The sequence below is a fragment of the Falco punctatus genome (assembly GCF_963210335.1).
Source record: "Falco punctatus genome assembly, chromosome: 13".
Lineage (NCBI taxonomy): Eukaryota > Metazoa > Chordata > Aves > Falconiformes > Falconidae > Falco > Falco punctatus.
The window spans coordinates 19,973,474-19,988,442 of record NC_137593.1 but is presented as its reverse complement, the minus strand read 5'-3'; the positions used below and the strand labels follow the sequence as shown (position 1 = coordinate 19,988,442).

General features: G+C 37.0%; 1 protein-coding gene across 2 annotated transcripts in view; it reads right to left on the bottom strand.

The window, feature by feature from the left end:
• The window catches only part of CUL3 (cullin 3), a 58,491-nt gene that overhangs the window by 6,645 nt on the left and 36,877 nt on the right, over window positions 1–14,969 (bottom strand). For both annotated transcript variants that reach the window (XM_080409307.1, XM_080409308.1), the window contains exons 6-13: window positions 14,300–14,528; window positions 12,522–12,667; window positions 9,392–9,568; window positions 8,154–8,324; window positions 6,584–6,691; window positions 3,149–3,273; window positions 2,710–2,806; window positions 1,524–1,658 (exon numbers count right to left, since the gene is read on the bottom strand). In XM_080409307.1, the coding sequence (XP_080265433.1) occupies window positions 1,524–1,658; window positions 2,710–2,806; window positions 3,149–3,273; window positions 6,584–6,691; window positions 8,154–8,324; window positions 9,392–9,568; window positions 12,522–12,667; window positions 14,300–14,528 (1,188 nt within the window). The remainder of the gene's footprint in view (window positions 1–1,523; window positions 1,659–2,709; window positions 2,807–3,148; window positions 3,274–6,583; window positions 6,692–8,153; window positions 8,325–9,391; window positions 9,569–12,521; window positions 12,668–14,299; window positions 14,529–14,969) is intronic.

The following is a 14,969-nucleotide window of genomic DNA, read 5'->3' as shown; positions in this document are numbered from 1 at the left end:
CATCTGTTCAACTCTGAAGCGACTTCCAGTTAATCTGTTCAGCTGTGAACCTGCAGAAACACTTGTATATCAGACAGTTTTATGCTTACACAAGCACACACCACAAGTCATCTCTCATGTTATGTTGCAGTAAAAGCACTGATTTGATATGACAGAGAAATAACAGTTGCCCAGTACTCAGCAATTAATCATGTATTCAATAACCAAAGAATAAAGATAAAATTCATTCTACTCTTAAGTTTTCATAAGCTTTCCTGGCTGGAGTTAAAGACAACTCCCAGACACTTCACCAAAGAAACCATACAAAACAAATATGCCTTCTTAATTTTTTAGTTACAATGGGACACAGAGTAAAAGAACTCCCAAACCAGAATTGAACAAAACACAACCTAGAAGCACATGGACATTGCTCTATCATCTGGTCTTAGTAATATAAACTGTAACTTAAAGCATATATTAAAAAAATAATTTTTCACTGCTCTAGCAAGTATTATTTATTCATATACAGGTAAGGCTCTACTACTTAAAAAGCCTACATTTTTTGTGGAATAAGGTAGCCACCAGCCCGGCATCAACTTCAAGAAAAAATAAGCTGTTAAGTCATGTCCATCTGTCACCCCCCCAGTATTCTGCAGAGAAAGTACTCAAAGCTGTAATGCTCCTGTAACAAATTTCACAACACACAGGACTTTGTGCTCTAAAATAATCTTTTTTTGAACTACGAGTATTTTACTAAGAGCCTCTTATCAAACCCTGCCTTTCTTAATCCCAACTGAGACTGTTTCAACGAAATATTCTTCATTAACAGGTCAGAAGTATGCCAAATAAGCTGAAAACAAAATCCAAACAAAAAGGCAAAATGATTACTATGCATAGCACAGTCAAAAGTAGCTGAAAAAAACCTGGAAATCCACTCCATTTCAAACTGCACCCATAGCGCTTTTCAAGGCTGCCAATGCTCTCTCAAACAGAAGACAATGCCAAACCTGAGAATATTAATTGACATTAACAATACAATCCTCAAACCTCACACTACAGGATCCTCCTCCACTACTCCTAAAGCCTTCATCATCGTCTATCAGCTGACCACTTGAACCTTTCCTAGCAATACCCTTCTAGTCTCCTTGTTAAGAATCTATCTGGGCATTCTTCATTGTCCTTTCTGGCTGACCCACTCAGAGAAAGGATGACAGTTCCTTGATTCATCCCACAGCTCACTCCAGCCTGCCAATTTAAGCACTTTAGTGTTTAAGAGGCCAGGAGACAAACCCATCTCCATAGCTGTATGGCCTAGGAATAAATCACACAACTCTTCTGTGTTTTTGAAAACTTCTGTTCCCAAATAATTTCCTTACTTAGGATTGCTTCCCAGGTGCACTGCTAATGATCTGCTTCCTGTATTTACTGGCCTGATCCCCATTCAAATAGAATGAGAGGTACTTGATCTTCAAAGGTCTGTTCAAGAGAAAAGAGCGTGCCTAGAACAGTTATTTACGTTCAAGTGAGAAAACCACAACACTTACCTCAAATGTGTATTTTTCTCTGTTGTTAAAGAGCATTAATATCGTCATCTGGAAAGTGGAGACTTGCAATATGTGCTTCCGTGTATTTGAGCCAGTTACTTGGGCACCTCCTACGCCAACCTCTGAGCCATCTTCCTATTTTAAAATTCCAAAACTACTATTAGATTATTCTCCACTGCAAGATATTTTACCTCAGTAAGACAAAGGCTATATGGCAAAATATTTATCTAGGAGACCTGTCTACACAAGGGACAGACTAGTATATGCCTGGTGACATCAACAGAATGTCTCTCCGGTAGTTGTCCTGGCATCACAGGGTGCCCGAGACCGGCACCTCTGTAGGTCCCACCTTTGCGTGAGTCACTACTCAAGGCCAGGCCATCTAGAGCAAGATGCATAGATGTGTCCAGTCAAATACTGAGCATCTCCAAAGACAGAGACTCTACCACCTCTCTGGCTGGCCCCTGTTCCACTGCTTGCCCACCCTCCAGTTTTCTCATTCTTACCTTTAAAATTATCAAAATATTTACCCTACAGTAATACAATTTGAACATCCTCACAAATGCACATTATTAATACTTTGTTGTAAGAATTTTGTTTTCCTTATGCATTGTCATACATTCCTAAACATCACGCCATTACTACTTCCAGTTTAGCATTTTAAAACTGGTCTAAATCACCATCAAATTATTTTCTTATAGACATAAACACTAAACATTGTACCTCTAAACGCCTCTAAGATTCTCATGTTTGAAAAAAATGTTGTTCACATTGCTAGCACTGTGCAGATGAAAAGCAGGCTGAACTTGGCTTAACAGCACTTTCACATTAACAAACTCTAAAGAGAAACAAGTTTAATTTCACTTTTGACTGATTCACAGTCAAAACCCCCACAAACACTCAAACCATTGAGGTTCCTTTAAGATCAAAATTGCTATTTCTCTGCGAGGTTAACAAAGAACGATACTGATTGATGCATCCAGATTAGATTTACTGGGGGGAAAAACAGTGAAAACAAAACAGCTACAAAGGAAGAATCAGACTACAAAGCCAAGGGAAGGCATATTTCTTCTATTATCAATGGGTAAGCTTTTATTTTACACAATTCTAAAGTTATTACAAATATGTATTTGCTAACATTTAAAAAAAAAAAAGAGACAATATTTTCATAATCTTGACACCTTACCTTTTTAACGGGCCCATAGAAAGTGGCATTGAGATCTGCAGAACCCATATGATGCTGGAGTGTCAGCTGTCGCCCACTATGTTTGGCTAAATAAAATCTGTAATATAATTGAATTGAAAATTTTATATATATTTCACACTGTGTATCTAACAGGAAATTGCTTTAAACAGTTACATAGACTTCTCATAGCCATTATGGACACTCTTGAGACATTTCTAACTTCTGCTTTTTCAAAACAATAACTCTTGTTAGAGTTAGAGCTTAAAAGCTCCAACCTCAAGCCTCATAATGCGATCACTGCATTCTCTTATTTTCACATGAACCGAAAAAGAGCGGTATGCTAGCGTGTCTTTAACTCTAATGGTAAAATGTATCTGTAAGTTAAGTTCAGACAGTTTCTTCTTAAAACCTCTACCTACAAATCTGTTTTAATACATACCTTCTAAATATTTCAAAAGCATGTCGGGGAGCCGGAGGGATGTTGCACTTTGGTGTGGCTGACTGAGTAGGCCAGTAACCTGTTGTGAGGACCCGCACTGTAAGATCAACACCACCTAATGAGACCTAAGAACAATTGGAAGAAAACAGCCGCTATTTTAAAACAGGATGATGTTTCACCATTTTTCTTATCAGTGTAGAATGTGTAGAATTTTCACAGACTAAGAAAAAAATTAAGACATATCTATAAACATTTTTACAAAGCCAGACAAATGAGTTCATTATCAGAGTAGATGGTACAGCAAAAATTCTCCACATCATTCCCCTCTAGCATTTAAGATCGTACAGAGTTTAATAAAATACATCCTTAACCAAGAATGAAATGTTCGTGATCATAAACAGAACTCACAATACATATAACAACTCTTTCTAATCAGGCTTTTAACAACATATAGCAAAGCCAGGTTGCTAAATGCATCAGTTTCAAAACAACTGTTTATAAATTTACCTTCTGGAAGCAGAGAGTAAATACTAAATATACAATGTTAAACCATAGGAAACTTTTTCTGCAGTTTACCTCTGGACAGCAATGTAAACAGTCACTTGTACATGCACAACCTAGCTACTTTCCCTGAAGACTGCCATTACTATATATATTCAGCACCAGTTAGGAAACATTCTGCAACTGAAATGCTAATATATAGACATCTGGTAAACATTACATCAGTGAGGCATAATCCCCACTAGGTATCTCAACTAAGCTGAATATTATTAAACTTAAAAATGACTACTTTCAGCTCTACGGGTTGTAACTAATACCTTCAAAGGACACATGGAAATAAGAGTACGTTATATTTTAGAGGATCAAAAACTGTCATATGAACTCAGAAACTTTCCTTATTAAATAGCAGAGTAGCATTTCCATGCGCTATGGAAGAGTTTTTGTATTGTGCGTGTTGAATGCCTGTGTGCATTAACAAACTTGTGCCTAGCAAAATTCTGAAAAACCTAGGCAGCCCAGTAACAGACTATTCACACAGAAATCACTCTGACTGAATTTCATTAAGGTTTAAGAGGAACAATTTGCCAAAGTGTGTAAAGACCAATATAAAGCTTGCTCTGTAGCCAACATTACTGCTGTGCTTCTAATTTCATACCACCAGTGTCATAAGGTTTACAAGAGAAATTCAAACAGCCATTTCGACACAGAAAACTAGTTGATCTGTGTATCACCTAAAAACCCAAAAGCTTCAACAGTCTTCTCCCTCTAGCCAAAGTGTAGGGAAGGGTCATCAATGCAGACTGAAAGATACAGAAAGTATCTTTATCTGGAACTGAAACATCTTAGTTGACATGGCAACCACTTCCTAATTTTTTGTGTGTTTTAGCCAGAGCAGAACACAGCACTAACTGAGAATGCCTCACACCACACATACACAGTGCTGAGCAGTTTGTGACTTGAAGAAGTTTTGGAACAACTTTATTTTACAAGATGTCTTTTCAGTGTAAAAACGGTATGAACTAATGGAAAGTCTCTTGAAGTGATCTAATCTTTACAAAACTCCAAACTGAAGTTTCAGGATCACAGTTGTAGAAATTACTCATTATCTATTAGCCTGGACTTTCACTAGCGTTGAGCTTTCCACTCACTGATAGCAAACCATCCTTGGCACTACTTGTATCTTTGGCTATAGGATCAAGCAGGCAACTTTGCAGGTAGGATTATTTAGAGAAGAGCAGATGCCCAACTCACCTAGAAGGTACCATACATATTCAAGGTACACACAAGGCTTAAAAAGGAGTAGAACGGACTATTTCATATAAAACACAACATCACCAGCAAGTTAACAGTAACACAAACCTGCCAAAATCTTCTGGTTTGTATTTCCTCTCAAATACTATTGACACTAATAGAAATATATTCACTTCTATCATAAATAAGTACTCCAGAAATTTCATTAAAAGGCCATGATCAGGCTGCCCAAAAGGCAATCATCAGGTGAACTGCTGGTCCCTTGCCAAGAATAAGATGAAGTTTAAAATAAGGCCTAGCAGAGTATCTGTTAACATTTTAAATTCATTTTATTAGCTGTACATAGCTAAGAAGAAGATAAGAGACATCATTTATTAACTCACTCAATATAAAACTGTCATGTACAGTACATTAATCATTAACACACACACACCATATACAAGTCCCACATGCTACCTAAAAAATGGCAGTGCTCTAGCAAATTTTTCTTGAAATTAATATTTCAGGCATTCTAGAAGGAAAACATTATAAAGAAAAAAAGCAGTAGTAAAGCTGCCTGTCCACAAACACCTTTGTAACTGTCCATATCCTCTACAACCTTTTCTGAAACCACTTTGAGGAGATCCCATTCCTTCTCTCAAGATGACTCACAGTATGCTGATGAGAAAGATTTCAGCCGACTGCTTCAAAACAGCAAAGATTTCAGATCACCCTGTGTAACCAGGGACACTGGACAGAATACATCCATGAACACATTTCTGGCATTCAGATTCCTGAAACTGCTTCAAACACGCTTGATATACAGACTTACTTACCGGCAGACATAGAATTACTTAGCTGTTTATTATTTATTATTAAGCGCTATTGAGTATCAATATAGAAAAAAGTGTTCAGAGCAAACTAATACCTCAAAATTGAAGCAATCTCTCCGTTATGCAGGATTCCAGACACCCACTTTTTACACCAAGGTGTAACACTTCCCGACTGAACAACTAAGTCCATATTTGGCGCTTTTGAATAAAATCGCAGTTCTGGTTTTATCAAGGTATTAATTGTGTCCGGAAAGTTAAACGTGAGGTGATAAGTTTTTCCAATCCCTGCAGCACGGAATACTTTCTACTTGCTGTTATTGTAAAATATGGGTTGCAACGAAGACTACTTTTAAAGAATGAGAAACTTTGCTGGTAACATGGCGTTTTGGAAACCCCCATGAGCGTGGGCAGCTGGCCCCAGGGGCGGCCGGCACAGCTGGGTGGGCACAGCTGGCCCCAGGGGCGGCCGGCACAGCTGGGTGGGCACAGCTGGCCCCAGGGGCGGCCGGCACAGCTGGGTGGGCACAGCTCGCCCCCTGCCGGCCACAAGCAGTAAGGGCCGCCGAGCTGGGCGCCCGCTGCAGGGCCCGCTCAGAGCAACGCAGGGATAAGAGGAGCTGAAATAGGATTTTATGGAAGTAAATCGGCACCACTCAAGCTGTCGATCAAGCTTCGAACTGACTTCTGTATTTCTGGAAATACTATCAATGTATGATAAGAAACACAGCAGAAGAAATACAATCCGAGCATGCTAACAAAATCCTTCATTCCATGTGCAGATTCCAAAGAGCTTTTAACCCACAAGCCATGATAAAGGTCTAGGGTTTGTGCTGAAGTAAAAGGACAAGCACACAGAACCCCATGCTCTTACCCCGGTTGCCTGAAGATGTTGCCTGAACTCATCCATCGTCGTGTTTGAGATGCTCATGTCCCTGAACATTCCTTCCAGTTTAGACGTGAACTGACATCCACATTCAGTCTGAAAATACACAAAATAACTTGTTGTGCCAGCACTATGAAAACAGAGCTTCTGGTATGTGAACTGCAAAACTAAGAGTTAGTTTATAAATCTCAAAAATTCTATTACTGTACATTTGGTTACTGGGATTCCCATTTGCATTACCTTCAGAACTTAGCATTTGTATTCCATATAAGGATCTAACCCTAAGCACATCCAAACCTGCTTTCCTTCTCTTTTCTCCATCACTGTATTTTTTATATCTTTTTAGCTTCCTATCTCATCTTAAAAAAAAAAAAAAGTCTGTGAAAGCTTACCAAGCCAATGTATTTCACCTGCTTTTTCTTTTAGCATGATACTGTAAAGACAGATAACCTTTATTTGTATCAGAAAAAAACCCCGTCATCCTAAAGTGTGTAATTTTAATGGCTTTCTGCAGATTGCCATGTAGAGATTTCCAGACCTTTTGAGAATCAGGAACATATGCACATACAGATACATGCGCACAAACAAATGCATTTCAATTGCACATACAAGACTTTGTGCCTGTTTCTAAGACAAGATAACAGTAAAGGCAAGCATGTTGGCTTCAGCATCCTAATTGCTGTGCAAATCCATAAAGAGAGCAATTCCAGTCCACTGATTCATCCTGCAAATATATGTCCTGTGCCTTCTAAATCACCAGGCTATAAGAGGCGGAGAAGTAACTGGGACGAAATTAATACCAATAATTTGGAATGAATACTGGTAATTTGGAGAAATTTGATGCAAACAGGCTTTGCTCACTGATGGAATATGAAGGTCAGAAATAAGGATCACTAAAGGTTTGATTTTAGGATCAAATCACTCTGGTTCAGAAGTTCCATAACCATTAATCATGCCACTTAAGAAGCTGCATTAGAACTTGCTTCAAGGACTGTTCACCTTTAGGCTTTACTTTCTTCTCAATCTCTTGGGCTATTTTATCAATAAATTTAACCAACTCAGGAAAACACGTTTCCAGACACTGATGAGAAGATTATTTTTTTTCCCCAATCTATCTCAAAGTACTTAATCAAAAAGGAATTGAACATTATCAGTAGTCTGCAGATGGAGGCAACTAAAAAACAACTATGGCATGCAATAAAAGAATTCTACCGTGAATGACAGAAAATCTAGGACAAAATACATTCTTGTCTGCAAATCCAGTCACTAGGATAACCAGAGCTGTCTTCACTTGGGAATTCTTAACAAATTCAGTAAAAAAAAATAAATTAGCTTTGTTAAATAAAATTAGCTTTGTTTTCTAGACTGCTTTCTCACCACAAGTGCTTTCCAGTATTTACAGAATTATTCAGAAAAGCCTTTCATATTTTCTGTTGGGGATTTAAAATCAAATCTGTGTTTAACAGCAGTCGAGATTTACGTTATCTATATAACCCTTATGTAAAAACAGAAGAAACCTTATTGCTGAAAAAATGAAGTAAAAAGTATCCAGACTTACCTTTAATTTGGATATCATATTTTTCTCAGAGTCATCTGAAACGCTCTTGTTTGTAAGAAGTCTTCTTGCCAAGTGCTGCTTGTAATAGCGTTCAAAGACATCTTTCTCTTGCATAAACCTAAATAAAACCATTGCCTTATCCAATATAGTTTCTACTTCTTGCTCTGTTAGCTGTAAAATAAATAATTTGCTGGTTTTAACCTTCAGCACAAGTGTCTTATACAACCTAAATACTTAAAAGTAATTCACAGCAAGCATATAGTCTAATAGTAGCCTAATAAAGAAGCCAACAAAACTGGTCCAACATGTGAACTACAGAGCCAAAAGAACAGTGCACAAACTCAACAGAGCAGAGAAAGGAATAGATCTGAAATACAGGGAAAAACAATTGTGAGGGAGAAGGGAGACAAAGGATGGGTAGAATGCCTGGATAAATACAGTAAAAGTTCTTGGATATGTTTTTAAGTATTTTTAAAAAAGCACAGATGGCAGTCAGTAGTACTGGAAGTTAGCTCTGAAGGAAAGCTTTTAAATGTTAGGACTCGTTTTGCAAAGCCTGCCTAGTGCCACAACAAATACGACGATTACTTATTTTATAAATAAATAGAACATATTGAGTCCCAAAGCATTAAGATGCATGCAATAATATTCAGCTTTAATCAGAGCCACTGAGGCCTCAGCTGAATCATCCTGTCCAGTTCTGGGTGCCATACCTCAAAAAAAATCATGAAAAAAAGCTATGAGGCAAGACTGAAGGAAACAGTTGTACTTAGGCTACAAGAGACAGATATGGTAGTAGTCCTCTGATATGTAAAAGCAGTAAAAAGAAGCAAAGACAAACTGTTTCCCCTACTCAAGTGAATCAATTTTCAAAAGAAGTTACTAGGTATTGAGAATAATTGCCAAATTATAAGAATATATTTAAGGAAATTATATTTAAGCTTTTGAAGGAAGGGATCTGCAGAATCTACTACAACCTAATTTATTTTTTTTTTTGAGGGGGCATCTGCCAGAAATAATGCAGGTATACTGCTTCAGATATGGGGGACAAGCCACACAACATCTTTGAGATGTTGCTGTATGAAGCGTTATAAGCTCAGATGTGTCACATATGCTTCTTTTTTTTTTAAGGCAGTATTACTGTATCATAAAAATGATTCTTAGCAAAGTAGCTTACTTTCATTTCATACAAGTTTACACTGGAAATAGCACGATCTTTTAATTTTGTTTATACTTACTCCCTTGACTCCCTTTTTCAGCTTATCATCAATAAATAATGAGAGGTACTCTGGAGACCTAGAGTTGAGGTTGAGGAAGTACTCAAAGTCACCCGCAATAGTCTGTTTGAAGAGTCGATCATTATTGAAAGATTCTTGAAGAAAGCGGTCAAACCGACTCTTCAAGTCCAGCAAACCCTTTAAAAAAAGGCAGAAACTTCTCACTGATTTGAAGTTGCAAGTTGTAAAACAGTAATAATAGATGAAGTCATAGAGAAAACCACACTACAGTCAGAGATTTTGCAAAGCTCTCTATGTAGAAAGTATTCAAAATTTTAAATATATATAGCTGCCATAAATCTCTTATACAAGTCATTTTTCAGATAAACTGGCTAAAGTATTGGTGTCAAATACTGGTGCAGTTTTCTGTGATAGGCTAATCAAAGAGTAAGAACATTTTTTTAAACACCTTTATTAAACAGGCTGATTTACACAACTTAGAGGAGGTATCTGTTGTACTTGTTAAGCCGTGTCTATTTCAAATAGCATAGACAAAGTCACTATAATAAACACAGGATCTGGGAAAGATGAGGCTAAGCACCCATTAACTTCACCCCTAGAGCTACTAAACAAGTCTAAGGAGCAAATACACTGCGACAACAAGCGTAATGTAACATGTTAGGCTTTCCCCTCCCCCCCTCCCCCCCCCCCCCCCCCCACTTTCAATCTATGGACATGTTCTGCATTATTTAACCATGTGTTTCTTACTAATCTTTAAGAGTCACTGTGAATGCACGAAACTTAGATACATGCAGTAGTTCTCCAGTTACCAGTGTCATGTTCATGGCCCTGAACCAAACCGCTTCCTCTGAGCTAAAGCATCAGATGCTTAACATCATTTTTAGGATTTGTACCATCTTCACTCAGAGTTAAAACCACCGAGTGCAGGAGAGGGAAGCTTCTTAAAATCACCTAAGCACCTTGCTAATTATGTATGATATGCACAGGGCTTAGGCATAAATAAGACAGCGTTTGGGGTGGGCTATGGTGTTTAAAAATTTCATTCAGGAGTTATATTTATCATGAACAACTATTGCCCAGAAAAACTGTTCAGGTTAAATGGTCTTAAATCCTTGGTTTCTTAAAAATTTGTTTATATGTGGTTACTTAAAGAAGCCATTCAAGAATTACTCAAAGAAGTAGTAATGTTTCTTAGGAACTCACCATCTCACTTAAAGGAATGGTCTTTAGACAGGCTAATTAATGCGTATTAGAAATTTTAAATGCAAAGTAAATCCCACTATCTCTCTGTTTACCAAGGTTAGCTTATGTCTCCTCTCCAGGAGTACACCATCTGAACAACCTGGTGTTAAACAGGAGAAACTGTTAGTACCTTAAATTACAACAGCATTTCAACATCCCTTCAAATTATTTTAAGAAGTTTTAAATCTAATCCCCTGGCAATGCTCTTGCAATTAACTCGCTAATTATGCTCAGGGTTTGGTGATGTCACGTTGCAGAACCAGTGCTGGACTATGATGAAGTTTTGTTCTTGGAGGTATAATGTAGCTTCTTTGTCTTCTTACTGCTATTTAAGTCCTTGAAAGATTCAGATGAACATGGCCAAGGTGAGAAGAGTGAGATGGCTTCTTAATTCACAAGTATTTTTCTCTTCTTCCTTCATGTCAATGGAAGTGGAGGATAAACCTGTTGGGTGGTTTAGCGGTAATGAAGTATCATCAATCCCTCCCCCTTGACATCTTCATCAGACGGCTAGGGTGCATACTGAGTGGATGAGATCTGCCAAAGCACATGAAGTATGGCCAGAAGTCTTCAGCTTCGTTATGCTACTTGCCTTTGTAGTGGGAAACATCAATAGCATCTTCATAATTAAGTTTTTAACTCATTCTCAGTTACATTTTTTATGATACGCCTTTAGGTCCACCAGGATTTAAAATGAGTGAAAACTACTTCAAAGTAATCCACACACTTATTTTCCACATCATTTGCTGCTTTTTTTTTTCTTTTAAAAAAATAAATCATACCACCAAGAAAAAAAATTATGTAACAGCCCTTAATCATTAAGCCTAATAAATTTCACAGGGCTATCTCTCTTCTTTTTAACAATCCCTGGAGAAGTGATTCTTGTCCAAGCTTGGTAAGAAGTTTGCTTCAGCATTGCCAGAAAATTAATAATCCAATAAGAAAAGTTTTTATACTCAAATGGCTTCTTCTAATAGTAACCAGTTCTAGCAAAGTTATTTATTTCAAACAAAACAGCAGAGATAACAGACATAAAGCACTGTTTCTCATAAAGACCAGAAACAAGGACTTCTACACATTTAAAAAACCACAAAACAAATGTTTAATGAATACACATTTTTGTATTAAGTATAAAACATCTTCCAGCTATAAAAGCATTTCCTTAAAGTGCAATGAATTTAACAATTTTATGTACAAATTTAAAACCATCTTCTCGGAGACCACGGGAGATGACACACGACAAACACTCCTGAAGTATATTTTCTGATCTTGATAAATTAATGGTACACATCACTTCGTGAGAGCTGGAGAACAAGGAAGAACACTTACATCTTTTAACACGCAGAAGTGGTCTGTTTCTCCAGGTGACCAAGAATGAAGCAAGTGATTTGTTATGATTTGTAACACATTCACCTCTCAGTCATAGTTAATCTTGCCATGAAATACTGTCTTGTGATTTTTGTCACAATAAACACTGACATTTAACATCACATAAAATTAAACAAAATGGACACTATAAAGCTATTTGCCAGCGGATGTAGAACTCACTCTGGAGGCAACTATCATTTAGGATTATCCAAAAAGTTCCCAGAAGTTAGGTAATTAGCCTGAATATGTTGTTTAATAAAACCAGCTATCAAAAGCACAAGAACTGAGCATGTACTTTCCAAGCAACTTAGGTAAGAGTCCTAAACATGTCTGAAAACACAAAAAAATGTACATTTTAAACAAAACTATTAATGTATCTTATAATAATAATCCCTTTGGAATCAATATTAAGGTTTACCTTATCAGTCATGCGGTGTGTTCATCAATCTCATCAATCATAACTGCTACTCAGGGGAATGTGGGAAAGATGGAAGAAAGGAAAGTTCAAATATATAACTACCTGAATGTAGTCAACTGGATTCTTTCCTTCTCCCTCTTCAGAAACTAGTGCTTTGCCTTGCTCTCTCAGGTATGAGCTCATGCACTCGCACATTGTCTTCAGACCATTTGGCACACGACTAAACAACTTGTACATGCAAGCAAGGTCTGGAAACAAGAACGAGATATTATGCAGAACATCCTCCACTTCCATATATATACAGAATGCAATATATATACATGATATATATACAGTATAACATCTGTTGTACTTCTGTAACTCATTCATCTCATAGCAAAAGGCGGCAGTAAAAGTTCAGCCACCTGAGCCACCGAAAGCATCCCATAAACAGCTCAGGCGCTAGCACCTTCTGATGTCCCCTTTCCTTTACCCCAAACATACTGACTGCAGTAGCCAGAAAATTGAAAGATTGTATTCCATTATTCTAGGTTGTCTATAGCATGGAATCTGTTACTGCTGATCCCCAGGCCAGCAAAAGTTGAAGCCTGTGTGAAAGGATAGCGTGCCTAAAGCTTCAGCAAAATTATGTTTTCCAGTGATATTTAAGAACATAGCTTTTAAGATTATCATCCCCAAAATCAAATACTGTATTAAAAGTTCTCAAGTAAAATATAAGTTAAAGCAAATAGGACAATGTTAACGAGATGCTTGTTTCTGTAATAAAAGCAAAACCTGGTAAAAATCGGAGTTTAATTAATATTTATCTTAAAGTCAGCCACATAATCTTATATGACTTTGTTTCATCCATCTAAAATAATGAGAAGTGGCTTAGGTTAAACATGGCTTTCTGAAAAAGCAGTCCATCTTTGTACATTGACGTAAAATCTTATCTTCACAATGCAGCAACTATTTCCTTTCTAAATTTAACTAAATCAAACTCAAGGCCTACAAAAGTTAAACTCATTACTGCACCTATGAATACCCTTCAACATCCTTGTACACTCAGCCTGAAGGCTATCTTAACTGGATATTAAAGAGAAAAAAGTATAGTACCATCACTTTTCTTTTCAATACAGTAATTCTCTTTCTGAAATTTGCTCACTTCTGTCACTCTACCCAGTAGGTTGTGAAGGTGCTTTAATGAACAAAGGCTATTCATCTAAACAACAAGTCTGTTCCCCATTCTCACAGCTTTAGCATGAGCACTGATTTCTAAATATAGATACTACGATCACTCTCTTCATTATTCTGTTTTAGAAACTTATGTTCTGTTTCTTTCCATAGTAAGTTTCATTCAGTCAGTCCCACATTAACCCCTATTAGGGAAAACCAAATAAAGCCAAGCTCTTCTTTTTTAACCACTTTGATAAGCTGCTTATCCTTTACAGCTGACTCTTTCTGCAATAAAGCCCTCTTCCCAAGAAGAGGTCCTACAATACTTCCATTTAATAAGTCATCTACACTAGCACTTTTTAAATGACTGCCTGTGGGCCAAAAACATCAATGTATTTTGACAGCTACATACTAGAGGAATGAAAGTAATAAAACGGCTCATGGAAGAAAGGTGATAAAGACCACTATAACAGGCTCCTACTTTTCTTAGGAGATACTTGGCTTACCAAGTACGTACCTGTATCTGGTACTAAACAGAAACAAGTTATACACACAGGCTCTGTTATAAAAGTCTCTGAAGTAATCTCAGATGTTTGCAAAACAGAGCCACTAAAGTATTTTTACAATTACACAGGAGCACAAACACTAAGCTCAACTTATCCTATATTTAAAAACAGTTAAGCAGTATCGTAAGCATTTCTGTCTCCCATAGGATGCAGTCTTACCTTCTGTCTTCCCATTTTTCAGCATATGAACTAGCCCAGAGTTCTCCATTTCCACTATAGTTTTCATATGCTTGGAAATAAGCTCCCTCTCAACAACTTTCACAATTGGTTCTTCTGTTGATTTATCCAGACAATGCATCACCCGTTCTATTTCTTCATTAATTCTAGCTTCTACTTTCTTTATATATACAGAAGCACTGTTTTCAGCTAAAAATTTCTGACTTTCCATCTGTGATTAACATAAATTAATACTTTAGACTTTTTTTTAAAGGGGAAAAAAGATACATACTAGTTATTTCAGATCAACATTTATAAGCAAGTTCAAATCAAACCCAGCATGTAAAACAAGTAAGATGATTATATCCCCAAGATTTACATACATGCTTAACACAAAATAAAGGTTCTATTATGTTAATTGTGTTACATACATAAGGGGGTACAAGCAGTATGAACATGGTATTTTTTGCACTAGAACAACCTAAGCCAACCTAGTTTCCAGTTACCAACCAGAGTTTTAGCCACAGGTTCAAAGAAATACAGGAGGATGGGGAGAGGGAAGAGACAAAAGTCCCTTTCAAATACCAGTTTATGGCATATTTATGAGTTGTGGGGATCAACAGTTCTCATTCTCATTAGTGACAATGCTGAGCACATTATTTCACATCAAACT